This window comes from Gobius niger (assembly GCF_951799975.1).
Source record: "Gobius niger genome assembly, chromosome: 2".
Lineage (NCBI taxonomy): Eukaryota > Metazoa > Chordata > Actinopteri > Gobiiformes > Gobiidae > Gobius > Gobius niger.
Genome location: NC_136853.1, coordinates 36,673,685 through 36,693,955, shown reverse-complemented (window position 1 = coordinate 36,693,955; position 20,271 = coordinate 36,673,685). Strand labels below are relative to the sequence as shown.

Below are 20,271 nucleotides of genomic sequence, written 5' to 3'. Positions count from 1 at the left end.
AATTTCATCAGCAAAATAGTTTTCTGTTCATTCATTCATTCATCTTGATGAACACTGTTTTTTAAGCCATGCATGGGGGCAATGGAAACTACACATGTTCATAAGGTAAGACTAATTCTATTACTTTCATCACAAATGTGCAAACGCAACCTTATATTTCATGTACAGATTGTATAATTAGATTGGGCGAAAAAGAAAAACAGACAGATTACATCTTTATTTTTGAGACATAAAAAACACAATTTCCTGTTGAAAAGAGACACCAGACTGGTACAACTTATTCACACGAATTCTTGACCAATCAACATATTTTTGCTATTCTTATATTGTATGTCTTGTAGTTATTATTTTGTAGTTGGACTATTTTAAGCAACATCAATTTGTGTAGTTACAAAGTCTCAATATCTGAGAAACAACCACTAAGAGGACAATGAACCCAGATCAGCCCTCCGGACATGAAATAGTAGCTGTATATTTTCAGCATCAGTATTTCCTGATAACATTTTGAGACAACCTCACTGTCATTGGTCTTTGAGTCTGCTCTAATTCACATAAGCCATGTCCATATTGTATATAACATATTTGCTGTGTTACAGGGCAACAGCAGTGACAGCTCAACTATGCACAATGGAAAATTGTGTCTACACCACTTTCAACAGGTTAGTTTATGATATGTGGCATTAAAACTAAAACAACCTTAAGATACAACAAGAGGGAGGCTTTTTACTCATACAGCACATCGGTTATACACAGGTCAAAGGTTGGTGATAACCATTTCCTCTTCTTCATTATTTATTATAACAAAAAACGTCAAATGGGCAGCGGGCCAAGCATTTGTTTATACAGTAATGTGAAGACGATGCTCGGTCATAGGCCTGTCCTCTGAACTGACTCTAAAGACAATTTTCCCAGTGTTCCCAGAAAAGATGTCTCCTTTAACAGGCAGCACTGGAATGTACATTGTATAAAGCCAACACTTTTAATATTGATACTGAGTAGTAGTATAAGTAGTAGTGTTACAGTCATTATGCATTGTGTTGAAGTGTGGGGGAATATACTACCAGAACACAATTAAGCCTCTGATCAAATATCAAATTGCGGAAAAGAGCAGCGCGGATCATTCACAAGGCTGTTTTTCTAGAACATACTTATGATCTGTAAACGCACTCAAAGATGCTACAACACAAACCATGGCAAGCTATTCATCGATTTAAACTGCTATTTAAACAAATATACATGGTCAAAATATAGAGATGAGGGTCTTTAAAGGAACAGGCCACCGTTTTTCCATACTGAGCTATGTTCTTGCCTGAGCTTAGACGAGTTGATACGTACCTGTCTGGTCTTTGTGTGTGCGCTCAGTCATGCACAAAGACCAAAGATGTTGTTAGCATTTGGCCTCTCCCAGTATTTTCCAAAAGCTCCCAACGGGGGTGAAGTTGGAAGTGACCACGCTGTTCCACGGGCACGCACAAAGACCAGACAGGTACGTATCAACTCGTCTAAGCTCAGGTAAGAACATGTCTCAGAATGGAAAAACGGTGGCCTGTTCCTTTAATTTAAATTGCTGTTGTATTCTGTCTCATAGTGTTTACACGTGCTCCACCATCGTTGCTATATTGTCCATTACCATCGTTGGTATTGTTCATTCTCTTTACATTGTTGGTATAAATTGTTGTTACAATGTAATGATTACTTGCTACCTATGGTATCCCCACCATGATATAACATGTGTTTAATAATCCTTGAACAAAGTAACAGTGAAGCTGAATGTATTAATCACTGAATGTGGGATTTGGGGTGGGATTAAATAAATTATCCTCTTCCCACTTCCTTTCAGGCAGAATTGGATCATCATGTTTGCATACTGCATAGTCCTTTTTGCACTATATGACTTAACTATACATGCCTTTCAGTCATGTGACTTTTGTTGTATTGGTGGCCATTTTGAATACCGAAGTAGAATTATGCAGGACTACAAAATGTAACAATATCTCTACACAGGATAAAAAAGAAAGACAACTGACTGACAGTGACATTTTTATGTACTTGTAATCATTGCTCAAGGAGAAAACAGTAAAAACACGGCCCCAGAGACGCAGGTTTATGTGAAGAAACCAGTGAGTCAGTATGTAAGACGTTAGCATGCTACCGGTTAGCGTTTAGCTTCAGAAGCTCAGCTCCGACCTCTCCAAGAGAAAGCCCCGAACCACAAACATCGAGCCTCGGATACAACATGTGACAGAGGTCAGAGCTGAACTGTTACTGTAGTATTTCCGCTGTGTTCATAGATGTGAGCCATGTGTTTATTGTGTTGAAGCCGTTGAGAGTTGATTTAGTTGCTAACCGGTAGCATGCTAACGTCTTGAGCAGCTTAAACCAGACTGAGACTCTGTTGACATGAAAAACTGTAAAAATCACAGAGAAAGGTTTTTGGTTTCCTATTTGACGTGTTCATTTAGTCTTCAGAGTGAAGCAGATCTTTAGTAAATCCTGCTGTAGCTGAAGAAGGACAGAGCTGTTACGTCTGTGCCACATTTGTTGGTTATATCACATAAAGGTGCGTCTCTGAGAGAAGAAAAGAGTTAAAACACGGCCCGTGTTTTAACTCTTTTCTTCTTGAGCAATGATAACAAGAACAGTCGTGCATAATGCTACTTCGGTATTCAAAATGGCCGCCGGAACTATGTGTAATGTCATTGGAAACGCATGTATATTTTGTCTACTACTTTTCTGTGCTATTGCCTGAAATAAAATGAAAAATGAATGAAATCTGCCACAATAGTCTGCATGCAACAAATTGAAATGAACGGCTTCCTATCAGATAAAGACAGCAGTAACTTTAGCTCAACATATTTTATTTACATATTAATAATAGTATAGCATGATCAGTAATGACCTGTATCAGTATTATTGATTTCCTTTAAAGTCATCAGTATTGTATTCATCATATTTTCCTGTTTGACATGTCCTCCTAGCCGGTGTCAGGATTAATTGGCTTTTAGTGATGAAAATGTTTTGATATTTCCTTTCTTCCAGGTTAATGGAAGAGTACACATTTGAAACCCCAACCTCATCATAACAATATCCATCCACTCAAGTCTACTGACAATCTTGCACACCAGGGAGGTTATTCGGGCAATATGGCTTTCAGAAGACCAACTTCTGACCTTCAAGGCAAAGAAAATGGCATTGTGGCGGTAAATCGGTTTCAAAAATCTACCGTAGTCAACATTAAGGACAAGATATCACTTTGGGAAGGAAAGGATGTGACCAGTTCTACCACAGCGAGGAGAAGTTCACTCACCAAAAACTGCAGTATAGAGGCTGATGATAGTGCAAGTTGTAAAAGGATTTTGAATGGAAAAGAAACTGCAAAAGAAATTGTAGGCACAGATATAATGCCGACAATACCGGTAAACTTGAAAGGCAGCGCAAAAACGATTCAAAGCAAAAATGTGAATGAAAAACTTCAAACAGGAAGTGGTGGGACAGACAATCAAGCTGAAAAGGAACATTTTGTTAAAGTTGTGGATTCAAGGTCAAGTTTGTCTGTAGCGGTGGAGACGTCACAGTTTGGAAGTCTTACAAGAAACAAAGAAAAGGGAAAATGCCAAGAAAGGAGAGCGCTGTTTAGTCTTTTTAAGAAACTAGAGGCAATGGAAGATCACCCGCAAAAAACCCCAACTGAGCTCGGCAATTATTTCAGCCCTCCGACTAAAACCAAGCAGCAAGAGGACGAGGCAAAGAAGAAGCCGCACTCCAATGCACCAAAGACGAACTCTTCAGAAACCGCTTACAATGAGCAGGAAACGCCTCCCATTAACCCGGTGCCCAAACCCAGGCGCACCTTCCAGCACCCACCCCACGGCGGGACGCTCCCCAGATTGAGCAGAGGAAGGCACCTGCCCCCACTGCCGTCCCAGGGCACCCAGTTCTCTTCAAAACCACCAACCGGAGTGTATCGGAGCAGAGAAAACAGGTAGCATCTGTGTGATTTCAGAGTTGTGTTCAGTGATGTGACTGTGTGTCTCATGCAGGAAGTCATTTGAACTGGAGGACACTCTCGGATCTACAAGGTCCCTGTTCTCTCGGTCATTGTTTCAGGAACATCATTATGAAGATGTATTAGGTCAGTATTGTACATTCCTAATATCTGACGTCATTTACAGTTGTGCTCAAAGGTTTTACATACCATGGCAGAATTTAAGAATATGAAGCAAAACACAAAAGGTTTTTTCACTCATAGTTAGTGGTTGTGTGAAGCTATTTATGGTGAAATAAGTGAGTTTGCTATTTCTAAATCATAATGAAAAAAGAAAGTACCAAAATGATCAAAAGTTTACATACCCGAGTTTTAATGCTGTGTATTGCCTCCTTTAACATCAAGGACAGCCTGGAGACTTTTGTGGTAGTTGTGGATCAGGTTCTTTATTTTTTCTGATGGGAAAGCGGCCCAGTCTTCTTGGCAAAAAGCCTCCAGTTCCTGTAAGTTCCTGGGCTGTCTTGAATGTCTCTGCAGTTCATGAGATTCTGCCAGGGTATGTAAACCTTTTTAGCACAACTGTATTTATTTATTCGATATGAACACAGCAACAACACTGGACAAACCAGATGCATTGTTTTAAGGTGTACAGCACATGTACTATTTTTCAACACCTGTCAATTTAACAAGATTTTAGTCATTCTAAGAGCTCTCTGGTAAAGATGCTGACATAAGTCTGCAGTTTAAGTCCACTGAGAGTGTTGGCTGGACTGTAAGAAACATTTTCTGAACTTCGAGAGAACACACAGTCCCTGCTAACAGAGGGTCTGGTGGAGGGTCAGAGAGCCCTGACTCCTCACCAGGAGAAGCGAGAACTGTGGCTAAGTCCTCATAAAACATTTGACCTTCCAAGTACCACAAATCGAGAGTAAACCGAGTGAACAAAGGGCCAAAAAACAAACTAAAAATATGACCTCATTGGATTTTCTTAACTAGAAGACAAATTAAAGTCTGAAATTATGACCTTGAGCTGATGAAGTCTCAGTACCATCAGAGCTACATATATTTCCCTGCATTACACATTATCTTGTGTAATGCAGTACGTATAGGATGTTTTTCAAAACAATCCTAATTCTCAGAAGGAAACATTTATTTAGCATCAGAACTTTCAGTCAAAACAGATTTGGGAAGTGTCTGAAACAGTTGTAAATCACAGTCAGTCTACTCTATACCACTGAAGTTTAGTCAAATTAGCTGTTGTTTGAGCGACTCACGATCATGTGTCATTACTTAAGGAAATACAATACAGGACAATATTATGACCATGTTAGGAATTAAAAGGAAAGTGCAGAGTTGCATAAAACGTTTGATGAACAATTTACAAGAACATAATTTTATATGATATGGACATTTTTCTGCAGACAAAGAGAACCCGTATGAAGACATAGAACTAGAGAGCACGTGCTCCCAGCAGTCATTATCTTCTTCTCCTGGTGCTGACACTAACAAGGTATACACATATAACGAGTACTGCTTTAATCTCAGGTTGGGATTATGATTGTACATTGTGTCTGTAGGCCTCAAGACCCGGTTTCTTCAGGCAGAACTCAGGCCGGAGTTTTAAGCTGCTGGATTTACATAAAGCCCAGCAGTCTGTGAGCGGCAGCACCAAAGGAGTGTCCTCTCCTGCTCAGCTCAGTCCCTCCTCCACCCGCAGAGCCCCGGACAGAACCCCCTGGTGTAACAGCGATGTCCCACACACCCGCACCTTCCAGAAGATACCAACAGTGAGGGTGGCATATAGCTTGTGCATGTGCTGAGAAGTCTCGAAACTGTTATTCTTTATCTTTGTGACAGGTTGTATTAAGGATCAATAGGATCTTTGAGGCACGAATTGGGAAAAAGCATTTAAGACGGATTTACCATTACGCGGAGACGAGCTCTGGACGAGGTATGCAATGGTGTTCTATCTATGTGTTCAAGAGTGCTACAGTTTCCTATAATACTCAGACATGTACACTAGAGCCACTTCTGAGGCAAAAGGACCTTTTTTAACCTCTTAGCCCCCACCAAGTGCATTTTCTCACAACCTATAGGCCACTGTAACGCCTCATGTGAAAGCTAAGACCTAAACGGACATTTTGTTTCATTGCCTTTTTTGTTGTTGTATTTTTGTCACATTTTTGTTGTGTCATTGTTACTTTTCCATCACATTTTTGTCCTTTTTTCATCAAATTTTTGTCACTTTTTCATCACATTTTTGTCACTTTTTCATCACATTTTTGTCACTTTTTCATCACGTTTTTGTTGTATTTTTGACACTTTTTCGTCACATTTTTGTCACTTTTTTGTCACATTTTTGTCACTTTTTCATCACATTTTTGTTGTATTTTTGTCACTTTTTTGTCACTTTTTTACACTTTTTTGTCACATTTTTGTCACTTTTTCATCACATTTTTGTCACTTTTTCATCAAATTTTTTGTCACTTTTTCATCACATTTTTGTTGTATTTTTGTCACTTTTTCATCACATTTTTGTCACTTTTTCATCACATTTTTGTCACTTTTTCATCACATTTTTGTTGTATTTTTGTCACTTTTTTGTTGTGTCATTGTTACTTTTCCATCACTTTTTTGTCACTTTTTCATCACATTTTTGTCACTTTTTCATCACTTTTTTGTCACTTTTTCGTCACATTTTTGTCACTTTTTCATCACATTTTTTGTCACATTTTCATCACATTTTTGTTGTATTTTGTCACTTTTTTGTCACATTTTTACACTTTTTTGTCACATTTTTGTCACTTTTTCATCACATTTTTGTCACTTTTTCGTCACATTTTTGTCTCTTTTTCATCACATTTTTGTCACTTTTTCATCACATTTTTGTCACTTTTTCATCACATTTTTGTCACTTTTTCATCACATTTTTTGTCACTTTTTCATCACATTTTTCGTCACTTTTTCATCACATTTTTGTTGTATTTTTGTCACATTTTTGTCACATTTTTGACACATTTTTGACACTTTTTTGTCACATTTTTGTCACTTCTTTGTCACATTTTTGTCATTTTTTTGTCATATTTTTGACACATTTTTGACACTTTTTTGTCACTTTTTTGTCACATTTTTGACACTTTTTTGTGCTTTTATGTGCCACCTTTTTGTTGCTTTTCTGTTTCTGTTTTTTGTCACTTTTTTTTGTTGGGTTTTTGTGACCTTTTCATCCTCGTTTTCGTCTCATTCTTTTTGCTATATTGTTGCTTTTTTTATTCAAGAAGGTTCGAGATTTGGGAAAAGCCAAACTGGAGAAAACGTGCTCGGTTCAGGTGGGGGTTAAGAGGTTAAATGAAGTTCAGATAAAACTATGTTGGATGACAGACAGTTCAGAATTATTATACCTCACACCTTCACTGTCAACAATGCTGTGATGTGGTACAAAACTGGATCTCACCCTAAGACTGAGTCTTTATTGACCTCTTCCTTCCCTCTTGAATCATTGTCTTGAATCTCACCGGGGAAACCCTTCAGAAACTCGCATGGATTTTGTAGCTGATGTAATCTTTGTTTAGTTACAGATGACAGCACTTCTGAGAGTGAAATCGAGGAAAGAGCAAAAGGTACACAGTGTAATTCTCACTCTACATTACTGTAAAGCTCAGACTTTAACAGTGAACACGTCTCTCAGTTCATTGGCAGCGTCTCGCGTCTGTGAAGTCCGCGCTGACTCGTCCAGATCAAAACCTGTACAAGACAAACGCCAGCATCGGAAGCAGCTCTGTGGAGCGTCATCGCAGGCTGTTCGAGTATTTTGTGGTCGTGTCGCTTCAGAAATCCAAGTCCAGTGGCCACTATCAGCCAGAGGTCACGCAGCAGTTTCCCCCAAAGGTTCCTTCACTGGCAATTTGTTCAGAAAAGATTCAAATATAAAGAAAAGAGGATACAACATTTATATACACACATCTTAAATGGCCTGTATCTGTGAATGTAATCTGTTACAGTTGGAGCAAAGTTTTAAACTCCTGAAGGAAACTGAGGATCAGCTAAAGAGCATCCCTCTTTTCTGTTTCCCGGATGCCAAAGACTGGGAGCCGGTGGACAATTATCCAAGGTTCACATGATTCACAACAACTGCAGCTACTATATCTGAACACAATTCATGTTTAGAAATCAGGCTTAATATCAGAATGAGGTGTTATAATTTGTTATATAAACTGCTGTAAATTGTTCAGGTGGGGGTAAAAGAGTAGAATCCCACTTACCTCTAAGTGGGATTCTACTATTTTACCCCCACCTGAACCCAGTGCATTTTGTCCAATTTTGACTTTGCCCAAATCTAAAAGCTTCTCAAATGGAGAGCTACAGTGTAACGCCTCATTTGACAAGACCTACAAAAGTGATCATGACTTGTGGTCAAATTGTCGCCGCATTTTTGTCACAGTTCTGTCGTGTTTTGTTTTTTTGTTAATTTTTTTGCCATGTTTTTGTCACATTTGTGTCATTTTTTGTTGCTTTTTTGTCATTTTTTAAATCGCTTTTTTGTCACGTTTTTGTCACTTTTTAATTGATTTCATTGTCGATTTTTTTATTGCTTTTTTGACAGTTTTTTGTTGATTTTTTGTCATGTTTTAATTGATTTTATTGTTGATTTTTGCATCGCTTTTTTATTGCTTTTTTGTTGATTTTTGTTGATTTTATGTCACTTTTTAATTGATTTTAGTGGTGATTTTTTTCTCGCTTTTTTGTTACTTTTTAATTGATTTTTATCACTTTTTAATTGATTTTATTGTTGATTTTTTGCAGCATTTTGTCATATTTTTGTGACTTTTTCCATTGCTTTTTTTGTCACATTTTTGTTGTGTTTCCGTCCTCGTTTTTGTCGCTATTTTGAGGTTTGTTTGTTTTTAAGCTTTCATGTGCTTGGTTCAGGTGGGGCTTAAGAGGTTAAGAATCATGATCATAACTTAAAACAAACTATATGTCCTTGATCAATCAACAATCACCGTCCAATTCTGTTTCTTTAACAGTGAAATGTTCTCCTTCGTCCTGACTGGCATCGACGGGAGCAGGAGGTTTGGATACTGTCGTCGATTGCTGGTAAACTCACACGCACCCCATAATTAAATATAAAACATACAACACAACAGTGCCTCCAAACAGGAAGTGACAGAATACCATGGCAACGACTGAGTAAACAGTTGAGAGGCCTGTGGGAAACAGAGCATCCCAGGGAGACTGGAGGAAGCGTGTGTGTCTGGGAAAGTATGTCCGCTGTATGTGCTCGCCAATGCCCTGACGTGTTTTTTCTTATACGTAAAAAAGCCCAAAATACTTGGATGTTCATGAACTGCCAAAAAGGTTTATTTTTTTTAAAATATTTTAGCCAAGTGGAAAAGGCAAACGTCTTCCAGAGGTCTACTGCATCATCAGTCACCTGGGCTGCTTCAACCTGTTCTCAAAGGTGCATAACATGTTTCATAATGTCTTCTTCTTCTTCTTCTTCGCTTTCTTCTTCGCTTTCTTCTTCGCTTTCTTCTTCGCTTTCTTCTTCTTCTTCTTCTTCTCCTTCTTCTTCGCCTTCATCTTCTTCTCCTTCGTCTCATCGTCTTTTTCTTTTTCTTATTCTCCTTTCTCTTCTTTTTCTTCCTCTTCGCCTTCATCTGCTTCTTCTCCTACTTCTTCTCATTGTCATCTTCTTTTTCTTTGCTTTTCCCTTCGTTGCCTTCATCTTCTTCTCCTTTTCCTTTTTCATATATTCTCCTTCTTCGTCATCATCGTTTTCATCTTCTCCTTTTTTGTCGTCAGCTTCTTCTTTTTCTTGTCCTTCATCTTCTTTGTCATTGTCTTCTTCTTTTTCTCCTTTCTCTTCTCCTTTCTCTTCTCCTTCTCCTTCTCCCCTTCTCCTCATCCTCCTCCTTCTTCTTTGTCATTGTCTTCTTCTTTTTCTCCTTTCTCTTCTTCTCCTTTCCCCCCTCCTCCTCCTCCTCCTTCTTCTTCTTCTACTTCTTCTTCTACTTCTTCTTCTTCTTCTACTTCTTCTTCTACTTCTTCTTCTACTTCTTCTTCTTCTTCTTCTTCTTCTTCTACTACTTCTACTTCTTCTACTTCTACTTCTTCTACTTCTTCTTCTACTTCTTCTTCTTCTACTTCTTCTACTTCTACTTCTACTTCTTCTACTTCTACTTCTTCTTCTACTTCTTCTACTTCTTCTTCTACTTCTTCTTCTTCTACTTCTTCTACTTCTACTTCTTCTTCTTCTTCTACTTCTTCTTCTTCTACTTCTACTTCTACTTCTTCTTCTACTTCTACTTCTTCTTCTACTTCTTCTTCAACTTCTTCTTCTACTTCTTCTACTTCTACTTCTTCTACTTCTACCTCTTCCTCTACTTCTTCTACTTCTTCTTCTACTTCTTCTACTTCTTCTACTACTTCTTCTACTTCTTCTACTTCTTCTTCCTCTTCTACTACTTCTTCTTCTTCTACTTCTTCTTCTACTTCTTCTTCTTCTACTTCTTCTTCTTCTACTTCTTCTTCTTCTACTTCTTCTACTTCTTCTGCTTCTACTTCTTCTTCTTCTACTTCTTCTTCTACTTCTTCTACTTCTTCTTCTTCTTCTTCTACTACTTCTTCTTCTACCTCTTCTACTTCTTCTTCTACTTCTTCTTCTTCTACTTCTACCGCTTCTACTTCTTCTTCTACTTCTTCTTCTACTTCTTCTTCTACCTCTTCTTCTACTTCTTCTTCTACTTCTTCTGCTACTTCTTCTTCTTCTACTTCTTCTTCTACTTCTTCTTCTACTTCTTCTACTTACTTACTTACTTACTTACTTACTTACTATTATAGTAACTTCACTTCTGAGAGATTTTTGTCTTGAATGATTCATTTAGTTTTACCTCAACAATCTGAGACTATTTTAGGGTGTAACTCTGTCTGATCTGTGTTTGTAGGTGCTGGATGAGGTGGAGAGGAGGAGGGCCCTGTCTCCAGCTCTGGTGCAGCCGTTCATGAGAGCCATCATGGAGGCTCAATTTCCTGCTCCAGGGAAAACCGTCCCCATCAAGACCTTCCTCCCGGGGTCTGGCACTGAGGTCATTCACAGAGGATACTCATGATGCTCATCTATGGGCCTACACATCACCAGGGTGTTGATTCAGTGACTGATGTCCGTGTTACTCATAGGTGATGGAGCTGTGCCGTCCCTCTGACTCTCGACTGGAGCATGTGGACTTCGAGTGTTTGCTCTCGTCTCTGAGTCTGAGACAGCTGCTGGGAGTGTTCAGCTCTTTGCTGCTGGAGAGAAGGGTCATCTTCACTGCCGACAAACTCAGGTTTACACCACACATCTGGTTTATCTGTATCCTGATCACAGAAGAGAAATTGCTAGAATGTTGATACGTAGCTTACAACCACAAGGAGAGAATTTATATTGTCCTACTGTTTTGGCAAGCTTGTAAAGCACAATTCAAATCCTATCCATTATTACTAAAAGAGGACAAAAAAAAAATATTCTAAAAAAACTAAAAACAAATCAGGTGTAGTGCCTTCAAAGGGACTTGATGGACGTTTGCATTTTTATACCCGCTAATGCCACCTCAGGTCTTGTGCGTAACTGCAGTTTCTTTATTAAAGGGAGATTTCAGTATTTTTGACAAAGGGCCTCATTTCCTAGTTATCCAGAGTGTTGTTGATTTCTAGAGATGTTTTTTTTTTTTTCATTCAAGCAGTCCTTATATTTGAAGAGTTTAGTTGTGCTAGGCTAGTGCTAGGCTAGCGTATGTCTATGGTAACTAGTAGCCTGCATTAAAAACCTCTTCAAATTCATCGGGTCGTCCTCCAAACGTTGCCATATCTGATTTGTAGAAAGCTCCTTTGTGAATTCCACATGTAGTAATGCGGCCGCAGGTAAACAAACTACTGTAGATCCGGTAACTGAGCAGATAACCGGTAACCAGGAAGCTGATGCTGCTCAAATATAAGTTGTTTTAAATGCACAATGGTGATATTTAAAAAAAATATTCAGTCAACACAGACATTTGTATCGGTAGTCTGGTGTTATAAGTGATTTGCCTCAGGTGCACTGTGCTTGGGTCAGACTGTTTTTAATGCAGGCTACTAGTTACCATAGACATGCGCTAGCCTAGCACTAGCCTAGCACCACTAAACTCTTCAAATATAAGGACCGCATGAATTAAATGCTGTATATATATATATCTCCAGAAATCAACAACACTTTGGATAACTAGGAAATGAGGCCCTATGTCAAAAATTGTGAAATATCCCTTTAAGGCAGTGCATAACTTCGGTTCTGAATTAACAGCTTTTTGAGTGACAGTGCAGGATTTTAGAGGCAGTTGTGGTAAATAGGTCTGGGCTCATTCTACACATTAGGACATTGCTGGAACATGTAGGGGAGTTTTCAAGACAAACTCAGCTTTAGGTGGGATTTCATAATATACCCACTTGTTTATGTATCAGGTATCTGCCCTGTTTTCATTAATAAATGTGTGGTCCACTTCCTCTTCCAAAATAAATGAATGGCCATCGCGCTACAGAAAGCGTGCCAGGAAAGTATTTTTAGGGTGGCCTTGTACCCTCTCGTCCCGGGACAGTTTGTTTGTCCTGTTGTGGGAGCCAGAAAACTGTGACTGTAGTAGAGGCAGGAATGTGGAGTGACGTTAGTGATGAACTGTGGAGAGCTCTCGTCCCCCCTGTGGGAAATAGTTCTACAGCAAAAGTTATAGGAGAACAGTGCCCCCTTGTGTTGGATGCTGGATCTTGTACACACATTATTACACCACCAAGTATCCTGGTATAGTGGTTTTCCAGTCATGATAGTTTTGAAGGTGGATCCAGCAAGTTGAAAATAATTCTGCTCTATATCAATTGTTTCTGTCCTCCCTACAGCTCTCTGTCTCAGTGCTGTCATGCTGTGTTGGCTCTGCTGTATCCGTTTGTTTGGCAGCACACGTACATCCCTGTGCTGCCGTGCGACATGCTGGACATCGTCTGCACACCGACACCCTTCTTTGTGGGTCTGCTGTCCAGCTCCCTGCCCCACCTCAATGAACTGCCCCTAGAGGAGGTCAGCCATATGACACTATTAGAGCTGCCTAAAAGCTAGTTGTTTCGGATAAATATTGTCCAAAATATCCTGTCTATGAATTTCAAAAGCAGTTTATATATTGCACACTAATAATAGACACACAACACATTCACTTCTTTATAAATCTATCTGTCAAGCTTAAGCTCTGAGAACCCCCTAATAGTTTATACCCCCCGGTTGGAGATCGCTGCTGCAAACCTCTGCAGTGCAAGTCCTGAAATGCATGGGATTCTTGTATTTGTAGAAACAACAACAAAAAACCCCCGACAGAAACGTGACAAAGAAGTGACAAAAAATGACAAGGCAATGGAAAAAGTGGCAAAAATGTGACAAAAATGCCACAAAAGAGAAACAAAAAAGACGCAAAATAGCAACAAAAATAAAAGCATGTAAAAGCGGTGGAAAAAGTGGCAAAAAAAAATTACAACACAGCAACAAGATCCGAAAAAGATCTGTTTCGATCAGTTTTGTTGGCGTTAGCTTTCAAATGAGACGTTACAATGGCCTAGAAGCGTTTAGATTTGGGTAAGGCCGGCCTTAAGCTGGGGGTTAAGAGGTTACAGTTAACGTGTCAAATGTTCATGTTCCTGGTTTAAAATCACAATTTGATATTTTTAGTCAATTATTTTTTTTTACATCGGATAATTTACACCTTCAAATTTGATTAATAACGATTAATCCCAGTGAACTTTGATGTAATATTATACTCATAATTAATACTACATACAACATACTACATAAAACACACATTTCATGTACATACCAAAAAAAGGTTATGTGTGCGCTCGCGATACAGGAGATACAATTGTGAATGAAAATAATACCTTGATATATTTAATAATGTATTTCCCACAGGTTTGTTTTGATAATTATGTATTTCACCAATTACTTAATATCTCTATACTTTTGTGTGTTTGAGCAGGTTCTTGTTGTCGACCTCGGAAGCAGACGGTTTCTTAGACAGGTACAGTATTCGGTTAAATTCAGGACAAAGAAGTGACCTATGGCCTTATTACAACACAGTGTGTGCTTCTAGTTGGATGATGAGGACTCCATTCTACCATGTAAACTTCAATCAGCTCTCGAAAATATTCTGGAGAGAAGAGGAGAGCTTGCCAGTGAGAGAGGACAGCAGGTGTCAAATGGTAAGGCAAAATGTGTGGTTATTACATTTTAATAAGAATTTGTTCTTAAAAGTTCTGACAGGTAAAATAAAGAAAATAGATCATTTAAAATATAGGGTGTTAGCCTTTCATTTCAGAAACCTTAGTTCAAAGTGATAAATCCTGTGATGTATGCAGAAATGTAAACCACCTCACACCTAACTCCTCTAGACGCTGATCATCTGAGCACAGTTGTGTCCGAGGCCTTTGTGCGTTTCTTCGTGGAGCTCGTGGGACACTATCCGCTCTTCATCACCGGGGAGAGAGAAGACGGCTACTCCTCCTCGTCCTCCTCTCCGGGCTCCTGCTGCTTCCAACGCGACCCTTTCCGAAAGGCCATCCCCTCCAAGAGCATTCGACACTTTCTGGAGGTCTTCATGGAGACCCAGATGTTTGGCTGGTTCATCCAGGAGAGGGAGCTGCGCAGGCAGTCCCTCAGAGGTACTGGAGCCGGCGGAGAGGCCGATGGGCAGAAGAGGGGGTGCAAGACTGATGTGCTGTTTGTGTTTCGACAGGACTGTTCGAGGTCAGAGTGCACGAATATCTATTGTCCATCCACGACAATGACCAGCGAAGAGTTAACAGGTTTCTCAAAGGACTTGGTAAGAATAAGCTGAAATTATTCCTAATTATTCACTTTGCAAATCTATACTTATAAGTATTTTGCAAACGAAATGTTCAAATGTTATTGCTCACAGTTCGGTTATATAGTCGTATGGAATTTTTCTACTTCCTGAGCTAACTTTGCTTTTTTATCATTGTCTTTTAGGAAACAAAATGAAGTTCCTGTCTAAGAAGTAATGCCTTTGATGCTCTGTCATTCACCTCATTGTCACCTTTGGACTTTAAATGCTCTCCAACAGAGGCCACATTTGGATATTCTGAAATGACATTTCTTATTAGTTCCAGAAGAGGGCAGTAGTTTGTTTTCATTTTGGTGTACAACGTTTTCCCGCGCTTTTTGGTGACATCATCACAGGAGGCTTGATTAGTAAATAAACACGCCCTCGTTTTACATTGTGGTTTAGTGAAGACAATTCTTTTTCCATTTACATGAAACCTTGTGGTTGCTCAAAGCAATTGTTTTAAATGTTTACTTTGGATGACATTTTAGTAAACAACCTCGCCTCCACAACCACTGATTTATAATTATGAGATTATGGTTTGTTTCTTTTGTTTTTTTTTACAATGAGGTTTGTTTACAGTGCCCAGAGGGTTCAAAAGTGTGAACTGCTACTACAACTACTATAAGCACTGCAGCAAATGGATTTATTTCCATGTGGGGGCAGACAAGACAAGTGCAAGGGGCCTCCTGAACACCATCCAGGAGACACTTAGGCTGTACTTGTTTATGGGGGAAGTCCGTTAGGAAGGTTTTTGTTTTGTTTTTGTATCTGTAGGCGTGAGTCATCACATTTTAATTTTTAATTTTATGGGAATTATAGGCTTTGAATTTTCAGTTTAAATTTTTTCCAAAGTGTAGAAAACCACACCGTGTACAATTTCAACCGATAGACAAAATCTAAATACAAGCATTTATTTTATGAAGTAAAAATGTACAAACCTTTGTTGTGAGCGGCTCACCTCACCTAAGACATGACTGGAACTTTAGCGGGAGTGGGGACGTCTCCAGCCCGTCTCCATGGAGATGTGACTAAAGTCAGCAGATTTTGAGATTTGGTTAGGTCCTCATCCAGATCCATTCTTTTATTACTCACTGCAGAAATAACATTTTCTGTGTCGACCTGGTCATTATGAGCATGTTTTGTACTGATGGCAACAGCATAGTCCAGAATGTGTGCCTTTAAGCTTAAAAATGCTTGGTGACTCGTTGTTATTGGCAGTGATGGGTATTTGTAATTATTGAGTTTTCTTTCCCTGTCTTGGAACCAGCAGAATGTTGTAACATAAATATTGATGATTGTATAGTCACTGGAATATGATCAAATGACTATATGTCATATCTTCTTTGTGCATAGTTAATGAATGTATCTATTTCTTAAGTACGAAAGGGGGTAGGCTCTAACAAGCTGAAGCTTCTGCCTACTCCTTTTGAGCATCATATCCACGTTATTTATTTATCTAGTTGGCTATTCACCTACGCATGTATCTTTCTTTTGCTTGATTACTGTGCTGAACTCTGCTCCCATGAAGAACTTTGTGGAGCTCAGATGCTCAAATAAAAAAGATGAATTGAATTGAAAATTAAGCCTCTGAAAATTCAATGTGTGTTTTTCAGCCCTTCACTTTCAGCAGTCTACATTGATTGTGTAAAAAACAAAAATAAAATAACGTATTACAAAAGAAACGAGGCAAATATTACAAAAACGTTTTACTTTTGCCAGTAGCTAAGGAATTACATATTAGTTGCCCAACATACGGGGATATATTAGTCATTACAATTCAAGTAATTCAAGTTAAGTTAAATGTAAGAATGAAAAAATGCCAAACTTCCCCAAATAAAATGCAGCACCACATGAAGTTGACACTGGTGTATAAGATCTGCAGCTGCGTGTGGTTAATGTCCTCAAAACAAAACACAAGACAATGGGGAAAGCGAGGAAAAAGGACATCCCTGACTGCACATTTGCTTGGTGGAATTATTACTATATTCAGTTTATATTTTTGCCAAAAGTAACTCGAAAGTAAGCAGTGTAACTCAACTACATTTTTGAAACAGTAATATGTAATACAACCATATTATATTTTTAGAGCTGTAATCACTATTATCGAATATATTACAATTTTTAAAGTAACTTGCCCAACACTGTCCATTCCTGGCTACAGAGGCATGAGCAATCGATCCTGTCAAACCAGGTTCAGCTCTTCAGGAAACAGTGTGAAAGTCCTATCAAATACTGTGGGAGGAAAAAGTATGTGAACCCTTTGGAATTTCTCCTGTGAATGTTTCCATGTTATGGCCAATAAAATACGACGAAATGTAATTGTTTGGGTGGTATTAGTTCAAGCAGACACTGTTTACTCATTCTTGTGATTTTAACAAAGATCAGATCACATTTTATGACCAATTTAGGCAGAAATGTAAGAAATTCCAACGGGTTCACATACTTTTTCCTCCCACTGTATCTCAGGTTTTACTAAAAGAAAAAGAAAAAAATTGGCCACATTAAAGACACATTTTTTGGGAAAAACATATTAAAATACAATGATTTTACTTCCTCATTGGACATTGACAGGAGGTGACACACGTAGAGGTAAACATGTTTAACTGTTGCCGTGCCAACCCTGTTACACCAATGAGAAATGAGTCAGAATTCTATGGCACTGTCTGCGTTCATGTTGCTGTGTTCGTGATCCTCTGTAACAGAGAAAAACAACAGGGGAACTCGGGTCAAAAAAACCCTCCCAACTTCTGACACAGACATCAGCTGATCTGCTCATGTATCGCCTAATGTAAACTAAACTACTACTTTCTTGATTTGAGTGTGAGCCGGAGACACATAATTGCGAGAGAAATGCCCAACATTAATGCTGGCAAAAAATAAATAAATGTACATGATATTTTATTGAGTGATTTTATAAAACTGTGGTTGCTAAACAGTGATAAAAGATAAAAGCACATGAGCACCTCAGTTCACAAAGCTGTTATCTTGGCAAGTAGACTGAGTGCTAATGATTGAGACAAATATTTTCAGTTTTTAAAGCAGTACTAAGTAACTCTTGCTCCTAGAGGCCATAAGCGCAACTGCAGGTGTCGTAGCAAGTTGCGATTTTTTCACTTATTTATTGTCTGTGAGAGTAAATACTACGCTGAGAGAAGGGATATTGTACATCCAATTACACAATGGAGATCATTTTATTCAATCAAACTTGGCTGCAAACACTGTTTAAGTGGCGCTAGCCCACATATAGCTTTCCCCGATAGCCTGTTAGCTTCTTCTTCGTGATTCCATTAGTGTGTATTGGGGCCTCCGACCCGGTGGCAGTCAAGTTGCAATTGTGGTTTTCTGGCCAGAGGCACCAGGGGGAAATTAAAGACCTCCCAATCATCCCATTAACACTTGTATTTCCCCCAGAGGGACTATGAAAAGGATTTATTAAGGTAAACAAGTTACTTAATACTGCTTTAAAAGTATTTTCTTTAGATTTGAATAAATAAATCAATAAGTGTAAGTTGAAGTTGAAAAGGGTTATTAATGTCTTACCCTTAGGCCTTGACCGAGCACATTTTCTCCAGTTTCAACCTTACCCAAATCTAAAAGCTTCTTGAAAAAAAAGCATCAAAAGAGCGACAAAAACGCAACAAAACGGGTGACAAAAAAGTTATGAAAAAGGGCTATAGGGCTGTCTGAACAGGCAAGAATGGTTTTGAGCTGAGTTATGGTTTGTGAGGTTCGTATGTGTTGGGGCGAATGAGGCGTCACACTGGCCAAAAGGCTGTGAGCTCCCGTCGAGCAGCTTTTAGATCTGGGTAAAGCTGAACTGTGAAAAAATGCACTCGGTTAAGGTGGAGGTTAAGAGGTTGACAGTTGTGGCAGTTATTTCAAGGCTCTCTCTTCTCATAGGATAGAGAAGGGCACCATAATAGACTGTAACCGGGCATTAAAAATATAAAAAAAAAGTGTGGTTTTCTATTGTGCATGTGAAAACACAGTCCACATGAGTGCGAGTGGGCCAGCTTCCTGTGTGGCTCTGAGGTGCAGCTTTGGGATCGAGGCGTGTTGAGATGAATGGACGCACTGACAGACAGACCTCTGACAGTTCCAGTGTTGCTATATACTCTCGCGGCCGCGTCTTCTGCCTGCTATGCGTGGGAGGAGGGCCAAATTGTCACTTTAGTGTTTCCTGCTAAACACCTGGTCGTGCTCAGGGCTCATAATCGCGGAGGTAATTATGGCCTGGATTATTGCACTCGGCAGGAGTTGACCCCCTCAAACCCACATCCTGCCCTGGTGTTTCCACAGCACACCTCTCTGTGGATTAGGACCGTGACTGTGTGAAGAAAACATGCTGTATGCTGTCACTTGTTTGCATGTTAATGACCTATAAAACTGCTTTCCTGTCAGCTTTTTTTTATTTATTTATTATAGGCAGCTGTAACCCTACCGCATTTACAGCGGATTGAAATGACTCTCTCTCTGGAATAAACAACAATAAATGAACTAAAAATAAACCTACACACAACGGAGGAGTTGCACAGAGAGGGAGTGAGCTCGGCTGCCCTTCAGTCGGCTTGGACCTGGCCTGGAGACTCCTTAGCCTTAGCTTCTCATTGAGGTCACAGACATTTTAGGCATCATTATAGATAGATAGATAGATAGATAGATAGATAGATAGATAGATAGATAGATAGATAGATAGATAGATAGATAGATAGATAGATAGATAGATACTGTAGATAGATAGATAGATAGATAGATAGATAGATAGATAGATAGATAGATAGATACTGTAGATAGATAGATAGATAGATAGATACTGTAGATAGATAGATACTGTAGATAGATAGATAGATAGATAGATAGATAGATAGATAGATAGATACTGTAGAGATAGATAGATAGATAGATAGATAGATACTGTAGAGATAGATAGATAGATAGATAGATAGATAGATAGATAGATAGATAGATAGATAGATAGATAGATACTGTAGATAGATAGATACTGTAGATAGATAGATAGATAGATAGATAGATACTGTAGAGATAGATAGATAGATAGATAGATAGATAGATAGATAGATAGATAGATAGATAGATACTGTAGATAGATAGATACTGTAGATAGATAGATACTGTAGAGATAGATAGATAGATAGATAGATAGATAGATACTGTAGATATATAGATATATAGATAGATACTGTAGATATATAGATATATAGATAGATAGATATATAGATAGATACTGTAGATAGATAGATAGATAGATAGATAGATAGATAGATAGATAGATAGATAGATAGATAGATAGATAGATAGATAGATAGATAGATAGATAGATAGATAGATAGATAGATAGATAGATAGATAGATAGATAGATAGATAGATAGATA

At 38.6% G+C, this 20,271-nt stretch overlaps 1 protein-coding gene across 1 annotated transcript; it reads left to right on the top strand.

Moving 5' to 3' along the window:
- The first annotated feature begins 11 nt into the window (after positions 1-11).
- LOC306960094 (DENN domain-containing protein 2A-like) lies at positions 12-15,742 on the top strand. The gene is made up of 20 exons (XM_079552399.1): positions 12-105; positions 597-659; positions 3,040-3,982; positions 4,041-4,132; positions 5,407-5,495; positions 5,563-5,772; positions 5,843-5,936; positions 7,558-7,605; positions 7,674-7,873; positions 7,987-8,096; positions 9,013-9,082; positions 9,369-9,446; positions 10,933-11,073; positions 11,165-11,313; positions 12,890-13,067; positions 14,011-14,052; positions 14,125-14,233; positions 14,423-14,692; positions 14,767-14,853; positions 15,021-15,742. The coding sequence occupies exons 3-20, from the start codon at positions 3,144-3,146 to the stop codon at positions 15,050-15,052; spliced, it is 2,838 nt and encodes a 945-aa protein (XP_079408525.1). The 5' UTR covers positions 12-105; positions 597-659; positions 3,040-3,143; the 3' UTR covers positions 15,053-15,742.
- Positions 15,743-20,271: the final 4,529 nt, after the last annotated feature.

Excerpts from the sequence above, each read along its gene's own strand:
- LOC306960094 (XM_079552399.1), top strand. The coding sequence starts at position 3,144 with ATGGCTTTCAGAAGACCAACTTCTGACCTTCAAGGCAAAGAAAATGGC. Across the intron at positions 7,874-7,986 it reads CGCAGCAGTTTCCCCCAAAG|TTGGAGCAAAGTTTTAAACT; the intron begins GTTCCTTCACTG and ends AATCTGTTACAG. Across the intron at positions 14,854-15,020 it reads CAGGTTTCTCAAAGGACTTG|GAAACAAAATGAAGTTCCTG; the intron begins GTAAGAATAAGC and ends ATTGTCTTTTAG.